The sequence below is a fragment of the Pygoscelis adeliae genome, unplaced genomic scaffold (assembly GCF_000699105.1).
Source record: "Pygoscelis adeliae isolate BGI_AS28 unplaced genomic scaffold, ASM69910v1 Scaffold84, whole genome shotgun sequence".
Lineage (NCBI taxonomy): Eukaryota > Metazoa > Chordata > Aves > Sphenisciformes > Spheniscidae > Pygoscelis > Pygoscelis adeliae.
The window spans coordinates 1183194-1193726 of NW_008824754.1; the positions used below are offsets into that span (position 1 = coordinate 1183194).

General features: G+C 37.8%; 1 protein-coding gene across 2 annotated transcripts in view; it reads right to left on the bottom strand.

The window, feature by feature from the left end:
• The window catches only part of DLG2 (discs, large homolog 2 (Drosophila)), a 671422-nt gene that overhangs the window by 279575 nt on the left and 381314 nt on the right, over positions 1-10533 (bottom strand). For both annotated transcript variants that reach the window (XM_009323461.1, XM_009323460.1), the window contains 2 exons: positions 7970-8114; positions 4847-4988 (listed from right to left, as the gene is read on the bottom strand). In XM_009323461.1, coding sequence (XP_009321736.1) covers positions 4847-4988; positions 7970-8114 — 287 coding nt within the window. The remainder of the gene's footprint in view (positions 1-4846; positions 4989-7969; positions 8115-10533) is intronic.

The following is a 10533-nucleotide window of genomic DNA, read 5'->3' on the forward strand; positions in this document are numbered from 1 at the left end:
TCAAGGCAGCACCTGTGCTGTGGCACTGGTTGGTATAGGGCAGCCACTGCTCTCCCCTCTTCCACGCAGCTAGTCATTTCATCAGGAAAGGCAACCAGGCTGGACAAGCGCACGATTTGCTTTTGGTAAATTTATGCTGACTATTCCAGTTACCTTCTGGTCCCTTAAATGCCTGGCAAAGATGATGTTGAGTACTTCAGCTTTTTCCATACTCTCTGTCATTACATTGTCTTCCCCTCCATTCATCAGTTTGTCCCTTCATCAAATTTTACCTTCATTTCTGAAAGTAGCACACCTGCAGAATCACTTTTTGCTTTCCTTTATGACCCTTGTAAGTCTTAGCTCAAATCAATCAGCTTTCCGATTTCGTCATGAAGCAGTCAAGCAATGCTTGTGTACATCTTGCATTTTAGGTCATCAGAAAGCTCTTTGTTCAGCCAAGAAGGCCTTCTGCTGAATCCCCCTCCTTCCTGCTCAACAGGACGGTTCACTCCTCAGTTGTCAATAAGTTTTATTTAGAAATCATCCATCTTTCATGGACCCTATGTCTCTGTGGCAGCACCCCAAGAGATTTTGCTTAGCAATTCTCCAAAAAGGCTGAAGTCTGCTTTTCTGAAGTCTACAGTCATAACTTGCTGACTGTCTTTCCAGACTTCCTTTGAATCATGAACTGGACCAACTCATGGTCACTCTGATCCCAGCTGTTATTTGTCACCACCTTCGCCACTAGTTCTTCCCTTTTTGTAAGCAGCAGGTCGAGCAGAGAATTATTCCTGTTTCTCCCTTCTAGCAGCATTAGGAAATTGTCAGCAATGCAATCAAGGAATCTCCTGCATTGCCTGCACAACACTTTAATCTTACTAGAAACTGAAACAAATAAGGACTTACTTGCAGAATGATGATGATTGTATTGATAGAATTATTTGGCATATGACTTTTATCCACTTTTTATCCCACATTCTACTACCCTGAAGTTGTGTTATTCTATTTAGATTTTAAAAGGTGACAATCTTTAAAAAAAATACAGGCAGGAAAAGCTTCCATCCTGAGTGAATTTAAAATTAATCCATCAAAACAAAAAGTAAATTATGCCCATCACTGACAGCATTTTGGACCAATAATATACACAACTTACAAAAGGTCAGAAATTAAAAGACAACATCCAGCTTCATTAAAAATTGTGGCTGAAGATGACTTGTTACTTTTCTATCCCTTGTGCTCAGATTGTTATTTTTTCCCTATTTTAATAGTTTTATTTAGTAAAAGTTGTACTGATTTTTTTTCAGACACAGATTCAATATCAGACAAAAAAATACAAGTTTTTATCAACAGAAATGCTTATTTTGTTAGGCTGAATACAAGTATTTAGGTAAAAAATCTTAGAACTGGAATAAAAAAAGAAAAACAAAAAAGAAAAGCAAGAGAAAGTGGACAAATTGAGTTGAATGTTCAACCATTTAAGCTTTACTGATAGTAAGTTAAAAGAAAGTTTATCAGCCTCACTCAAACGAGGTGTACAAAGAATTACAAAATTGAAAAAGCCTCTCATAGTGGAGTAGTTACTGTTCCAAATATTTTTAGCTGGCACAAATGAAATCTGCCAGAGGTGTTGCCATATTATGACTGCACGGGTAATAAATTTCCTTATGTGATCACCATATAAATTAGCCCTGAAAACCTATTATAGCAAGAACCAAGTAGTTTTAATGGATTGCACTGCAGTAGCTGGCAATCATCTTAATTATAAAAAATTATGTGAGGAAACCTAATTATAAATGCTGCAATCAAGGGATCTATAGGTTTCACTAAAATTATCAATAGGATAATTAACTTCCCAAAAGATTTTAAGTCTTTCTAAGCTGGTCAGCAACAAAGACTTTCCAAATATCTTCTTATTTTAACGGCAGACTCCTATGGCATTGCACAGAAAGAGTGCATTCACTATTCTCAGTTTATAGCTGTGAAAATCACTGTGAGAATTAACTGTGACATTTTCAATAGTCCCACTTGAATCAATAGGCAATAATTAGCTACATGGACATTAAAAAAAAAAAAAAGGCTTAGCATCGTTCAAAGGTTAAATGGTTCAGTTTTGAAGGTCAGAGCTTCTTAGTCGTCGTAATCAGAGGAGAAACCTGGTCTCTGGCTCTTGTTTGGGTGTCTCCCAGGTAGTGCTGCATGATGTATGGCCAGTGAGGAAATGCAATGACAAGAAGTGCCATTTTTCTTATGACTACATTAATTTTATCTTTGTGCTTTTGTATCCTGGGTATCAGTGTAGTATATAAGCTATTATCACTAATATAATTAACTCCATAATAGCCTCCTCCTTTTCAATAGGTCGAAGTCAATACGTGTTTAGAACTACGAGATTTTAATCTGATTTGCTCTGTTGCATTCAGAGTCTGCTCCTATTAATCGACACCTTTATTTCTGCCAGCGCCACACACCTTCCACAGAAGGTCCTGCTTGTAGAGTCAGCCTCTCCTGTCAACAGTGCCAATGCCATAGAAGACTTTGGATATCAGTCCTTCATTTGACAGCACGCTAATCTGGAAATCCAGATAGGAAGAAGAACATAGGAGAGGAGTATTCAACAGAATAGACATGGCTTCTCTGGGCATTCATTTTTTTCCCAAAATAATACAAAATGGACATTGGTCTGAATACCTCAGGCAAGAACCAGACTGTGTCAGTATTTGGTATTACTGTCAGGAGCTAAACCAGAAAAATTAACTTGTTTAAAAACAAACTAAAAATATCAGGATAGGAATACATCTTGCTTCCTAAAAAGATCAAAAAGACATACTAATTAATTTCAACATATATCCTGCATGGTTCTTTGAGCAAGTATGCTTTCTACTGGATATCTACTGAACAAATGGGCTAGGACTGTCATTGCCTTCTCTTCTATGACTATTTTTTGGTTTTTTTTTTGTTTTTTTTTGTTTTTTTTTCTTTTTTTTTCTTTTTTTTTCTTTTTTTTTTTTTTAAGAAGTAATTAGAAAGTTAAAATCAGCTACATGGAACACAAAGAAACACAGGACTGTCTAAAGATACTTCTTCATTACCTTACAGGTCTTCTAACTGTTTAAATGGTCTTTTAATTCTCAGGGCAGCTTTTGTCCTTCTTGAGGATTACTTCCTTCACTTTCTGTGACATCTTGGTCTCCTTAGCTATTATCTACTTTTAAGGTTGCATTTTTTTTGCTGTTTTTAAACTTTGCCAACTCTTTCTCAGTAATGATAGTGCTGACATCTCATTACAGAAGGAGAGAATTCAGCACTACAAGCTTATTGACAAAGCCTTCATCATTGTAACCCAGATACTATATCGGTATTCTTCCTATACACAAGCATTTTAGAAATTATGAGGTCAGTACTAGCCCAGGTAAAGCCTTGACACACAATTTAATGAAATCAGTGTTTTAACTATTAATTTAAAAATGTAACTTCTTGCAACCCTTTGAAGAATATTCATCCTAACTGAATGTCTCATAAGTTGAAGGAAAGCAATGTCAGCTTTCCATCCTCAATCAAGACAAAGGAGAAATTCTTTTAGCCAAGACAGGGAAGCAAGGTGTGGTTTGCATATATTTACGTCCTGATTAAACACTGTATCATGATTTAGTTACTCTGAATCTGTCTGATCCAACAAGTTAAGCAGCTTGAGATCGTACTCATGTGCAACAAGAAAAATGAAATACAAATTAACAAGTTATGAAGCTGATGAATACATAAGTGGATGAGATTCTTTGGCTTGAGATACACAATAGGTCAGGTTAGATGATCAGAACAGCCCCCTCCTAGCTTTAAACACAATGAATTTATAAATACTGAAGCACAGAAAAAAAATTAATTTCTCATTTTCTGTGGCACTAGACATTATAATGACGGCTTATTTTACAAATGTAACAACTGTTGTCTTCTAAGTGAATGATAGTGCTCTTCAAACAAAAACATAAATACACACTGTCTCATCAGTGACATTCAGTGTTGATCTAACACAAGGCATAGAAGAACCCTCCCAGCATTTTCCTATGTGTCTTTTCTACCTGGAAATCAACTACATAGATACAATTCTGCTACCATACTTCCATATAATAGTCACAATTCTTTTGGGAGTATTAAAAAAAAAAAGGATTAGAAGCAATTTCCAGAGACGTTTTGCTGATAATCACATCCAAAAACCCCTTTTATAAAGGTATCAGGTGTCACTGCATAAAGTTTCCTTTTAACCACTATATTCTCACAGAAAACCGTTTCATACCATAATTGCTCTAATGGTTAAGAAACGTTTTCCAGTTTCCCTCCTGTATTTATTTGCAGCCAGTTTATACATCTTTTTTCTTTTCCCATAGTGTTTTCTCTGAATAACATTTATCTTTCTATGTGTGTACACAGAGCAATTAGAGGCTATTTCAGCCTCGCTTTCACTAAACTAAACAAGCTGGACCTTTCAGACCGTACTGTCACGGACAGGTACAAATGCACATACAGTCCCTCCACCCGTACATGCAGCGAGCCAGATGAGTCACTGATCCTGAGATCTCCTAGTTGTGTTAAGAAGCAGAAAATTTTGCTGAGTGCCAGCATTGTTCTAGTGCAGCCATGTTGTTTAGGAACTAGTGCAGGATTGCACCCGGACAACATGGACCTCAGGTCAGCATTCATTCGTGTGGTCTTTCTCTTAGTTACCTTCATACCTGTAACGGTTTCGATTCACCTTCCCTTGGACAGGGGTGAAAAGAACTATGGGCCGTATTCTACTTGAGGTGCACTGAATGCTTTACCTATGTCCTTTGCAATTGTCGTGAAAGGTAACAAATAAAGAGAAGCGTCTGACCTGGTGTAGTCGTCCTCCACAAGCATGTGCTTTGGAATGGGTGAGTATCTTCCCGGTGAGATAGGGGCCAGGGATGCCTTGTACTCTAAAGTGCCATTGTTTCCAGAAGAGAGTATGTGGTTTTCCATTGGTGGAGAATAAGCTGATGGTAAGAATAAGCATTTCTAGTTAGCCACTTTCATGTTTGATTAGATGTCATAAGAGCACCGTTTTTTAGTTAAGTACCAAGAACCTGCTCATTGTTGTAAACAGCATCAAAACAGACAATCCTTGCCTGAGAGAGCTTAAAATGTAACTAGAAAGAATGAACAGCTGGAGTTTTCCTGAAAGGTTAATAATAATAATAATAATAATAATAATAATGCCTCATTGGGAGGGATTGACTCTTTAGAGGGGATCTGAATAAGAAAGGATAGTTTGGGAGACAGGAAACATTTTCTTCAATTAGGACTAACTTGAAGAAGGAAGTGTAAATAGGAGAGAATGAGATTAAAAGCACAGCCCTCTTTTTGGCTCCACACAGCAGTGGGAGTAATATAGCAAGAGCTCAATGCAGGATAAGAAAGAGCAGGAATTTTATGTATGGCAAGAATTATGTATAGTGAAGATTTAAAGCTGTGATCTACTACAGGTGCCAAAATTCTCAATATAATTGAAATTTCCGTACCAACATAGATGGTATTTAGATCACAGTAAATCTGTATATTTAAAAAAGAAGTGGATACAAATCTCCTACATATTAATGATTAATAATGAAAATTACAGAACTATGCTGTCTGATTCTATATTGGGTCTGTGGGTTTTGTTGTTTGCTTGCTTTTTGCTATTCTGAAGTTACTGGGGATATTTATGACTGGAGAGATGTAATAATAGTTGTATTCAATCTCTAGATAATGTAATTAGAAAAGGAAATGATAAATAGGAAAAACAACGGTACGTGCTTCTGCAATGAGCTATGATTAATTTTCTCATGAGAAGACGACAGCTAAACTTTCTAGTATTAGTTTCAGTCTTTCTTTCAGATGTTGAGACACAGAATGTTTCAAAGCAAAATATCTCTACAGGGAAAGGCCATTACCTGTCCTCAAATACTCTGAACCTGTAGGTATAATGAAAGGTTCCCTGAGGATAAATGAATCTGTATGCACCAACAGCCTGGGATGGGCTACTGCAAATCTTTTCAACCCTTACTCTCCCTCTGGAATTACTTCTGTCTTCTCACATGCTGCTGATCTGTAATCTGACGTAATAAAACACACTGTTTTAGAACTCTCAAATTATTATTTTTGAAAGTATTATAAAGCAGGAGACTGGATAGGGACATTTAGCATTTTTACTTCTTGGGCTTTGCTAAGATCCAGATCAGACTGCTACTGAACATGATTGCCATCTGTTGTAACATTTGCTAACTAAACAGGTATCCTCAGCACAGCTGAGTATAGCACCTGATGTGCATGTTACAAAACCTTCCCTTCTATTTTTATGGAGCAGTCTGAATAAGAAGGATTATCGATATTTAGCTTTTCCCTCAACTTTGACAGTCCACAGTAGCAGCACTATGCAAAAGTGCAGAAAAATTTATATCTCTAGCATTTACTGGAACAATCTGCCTTTCCCAGCCCTTGGTTGGCCTCAAGTGCCCCTAGGATTATTGGCAGGAGATCAAGTTGTGTATGGATCTGTTGCTGAAGCTCTTGTCAAAAATTAAACTGCCATCCAGTTGTTAGATGGTGCAGCTGGTCCCTGTTGGTAGCTGAAGCCAAGGCAGACAGTTTTTAATGAACAACTAAATGAAGAAACGGAGTTTCGGTAATGAACAGTTTAGACTAACAGGCACCAGTGGTGTAGAGAGCTGCAACTGAAATGTTAAGATTGCTGTGAATGAAAAGGGACTGGGAATGCCTGGGTATGGACACCAGGAGGACTGGCAGGAGGGGTATAAGAATGGCATGTATTGATAGCACCTAGATTCATCAGTAGGTCATCAATACTCAAGAGAACTACATGTAACTCGTCAGGACAGCCTACACTCAAACTAAAACAAAGACTCAAGCCATTAAGAGATGACGGCAGGAGACAAAGACTAGATTGGAGCCTAGGACACTCAGATAAGGAGACAAGAGAAGTGAGTAAATCCTGAGGACAGGGGGAGGTGAGACAGATGGGAGAGACAGAAGATCCTAATTGCTGTCATCTCCTTAACTGTACAAAAAGCACATCAGCAAGGAGGTTGTCAACGTAAGAAGAAGGTATATGTGTATGATAAGGACTCCACAGCCACCCACCCTTGTACTTGGTCATCTCAGGGAATCCTGGTGATGTACCTCGATGCACGTCTTTCTACCTGAATGCTGGATAGGAGCCTAGATGTGTTTGAGCACGTGGATATGACAGCCTGACTGAAATCAGTTTGTTTTAAAACAAAATCATCTTCCCTTCCCATGAGATCCTTCACTGAGCTTTACTATATTGTTTCAACAACTTTTCCTACAACAGCATGTACATTGAAGGCAAGGACAAGAAAGGCCTCGGTCCTCAGTGAAAAAATAGCAGATTAACATATATAAAGTTAATGGACAGACTGAGAAGAAAGCAAAGTGGAACAATAATTTAGGAAGTGGATATACACAGAAAATAGGTGAATTTTTCTAAGTAGAGCAGTGATTTTTACATTCCAAGTAAATATTTTATTCAAATATGATATATATTTGCCTCAGGCTTTTCACTAAGTTTGTAGATGTTTTGCTGCTTGTTCTGATTTTTCAGTGGACAGAGGACTCCAGTCTACAAATCTAATAATTTCAAAATATTATTGCATATACTTATTACTGTAATTGTCACAAGGGATACAGTTTAGTCTGATCATCTGGACAATGGCTAATTGGAATCAGCACAGCAGTACATCAGCTACATTGTTACTCTTGCTGCAAAAATACTTTAGCAGAGTTATATTATTTGTAAAATTTCATGAGTGTAGCATACTTAAGTGGCAATAAACATTTCACTTTTGTAGCCTTCCAAGCTGTTTCGTAAACTTTAATGGGGTACTTTGGACAAGCTATGGCAAAAATGCAATCATCTGACAAACTGATATCTCCTACAAGAGTTGCAGAAGTCACTTACAGTGAGTAATATCTGGTGGGCCATATGGATCGGTCATGTAAATGGTGGTGGGCTTTCCAACCTTCAGGTACACTACATCTGATGTGTTCTTCAGTATCGCTACTGCCTCTTCATGGGTAACTTCTTCTAAACTGTAATTATTTACCTTAAAGGAGAAATCAGACAGGTGAGTTGGAATGCAGAAATAGACACAAAAAATGACACAGCCTTGCAGTTATCACAATGTTGGGAAAAATGCTGTAGACAAAGAGCACTGAAGATTACAGAAGCAGTATTGCAGCAAGGTAGAAAATACAGTTTTCTTAGCACATGCATATTCAAAGACTGACGTAGCAGTGTTGATAATATCACAGAATCATAACAGGTCGAGATGGCACTTGGTCTTGTCAGCAGAAAAGTCCTTTGTGATATTCTGCTACCAGTATCATCATTAACATAAAACTATATTTAATAATAATTTAATAACTTAACACCATATCATTTACAGAAACTGCCTACATTATTTGACTTATCAAGATGAACTGTCCAAATTCACCTCTTAGCATGCATGGCTGGTACCTCAGAAATACTAAACACCCCCAAACCTTTCCATCCCTGATTGACCATTGAAATAATAAGAGGTACAAAGTGGTATAGAGAATAAGGGGCTGCCTATGAGGTGCAGGAAATGAAAAAGGGCAGTTCTGGATGGGGAGAAAGGGATTTTCAGTGTGAAAGTTTGTCAGTTTTCTGGAAGCACAGGAAAGAGACATTGAAAAAGCAAGAGAATGTAGTACTAGTTCTGTGCTTTATCGGAAAAGAAAAATACTTAACAAGAGCAAGGATAAGAGCACAGGACTACAGATTAAATAGGGAAGGAAATGGTGGCTATAAACCTTGCCTGTTTATGTTTTACTCCCAGAGAAAGAAAATCAAACAAAAATGTCAGAAGTGGTTTATTGTAGAGGCATATAAAATTTATTCACATATAAATCCACTATATCCACAGAATGTCAACAATAGGTTGTCCTCCTATAAACAGAATAGTGAATGGTCCCTGCCCCAAAAAACATACATCTTGAACAGAGAAATTACAGGAGAGAGGAAAGACGTAAAGAAGGGTGTAGATACAGGTTTCAGACATGTGGTGTAAGCCAACAGAAATCAATCATAGAATCATAGAATATCTCGAGTTGGAAGGGACCCATAAGGATCATTGAGTCAAACTCCCTGCTCCTCACAGGACTACCTAAAACTCCGTATGACTAAGAGCGTTGTCCAGACACTCCTTGAACTCTGACAGGCTTGGTGCCATGACCACTTCCCTGGGGAGCCTGTTCCAGTGACCTACATTTCATGGTGAATGTTGTATATGAAACATTTCATTCTGATTTAAAGTGCCATCCTCCAACTTCTACAGTTACTGCAAGGATGCCTTGTAAAGATTATGCAAAATGGAAGAAAAAGTAGCTCCTCAACTATACTATAACATAGTACAGCTGTAAATCACAGAAAAAAATACATACTTTCTAGCGAATTTAGTATCAGTAAATTATCAGAGACCTGGCTGTGACAATAAGCTACTGCCAAAGGGTTTGGTAACTGGAAAGAAATCCAGCTATTATGAATCACTGGAGGACTCTTCATACCCAGACAATTTCATCAACACCAAGAGAGAATAATTGCTATTGGACAGTATTGCTAAATATAAGGATTCTGTTTAAACTTTGTTCCTTGTATAATTCTCAGACTTGGTTTTAAGGTTAATTGAAAGAGGCAATGACAGGCATGTTATGACATTTTCACATGAAGAGCAATGATACAACCTAACACTCAGAAGAGAGTTGCTGACACTGTATGCTGTATTTTGACAGGTCTTCTATTTAAATAAAAATCTGATACCTATCTTCTATAAATTTCTCTGTTTTTCTTTGTTATGAACAGCAGTAACATACATATTCACTTTTAATAAATAAATGTCTTTTAAATTACTAGGCTGATAGCAAGAAGAAATGACCAAAATTAACCCTTTCTTGTTTATGTATTTCAAAACTGCCAAATACTAAAGACTCACAGTTTTGGAAACATGAGCACACAGTTATCCCTTACCTTTTCTCCTTCCCACACTGTCTGTACAATGTATCTGTCTTGTGTTTCATCCTAACTGCAAGCTTTTTGAAGTAAAGAAAATCTCACAGAATAACCTCCCACTATACTGCTGCTGTAAATCATAGAATAGTTTGGGTTGGAAGGGACCTCTAAAGGTCATCTAGTCCAACCCCCCTGCCATGGGCAGGGACATCTTCAACTAGAGCAGGTTGCTCAGAGCCCCGTCCAACCTGACCTGGAATGTTTCCAGGGATGGGGCATCCACCACTTCTCTGGGCAACCTGGGCCAGGGCTTCACCACCCTCAGCGTACAAAATGTCTTCCTTCTATCTAGTCTAAATCTACCCTCCTTTAGTTTAAAGCCATTCCCCCTTGTCCTGTCGCTACAGGCCCTGCTAAAAAGTTTGCCCCCATCTTTTTTATAAGCCCCCTTTAAGTACTGAAAGGCTGCAATAAGGTCTCCCCGAAGCCTTCTC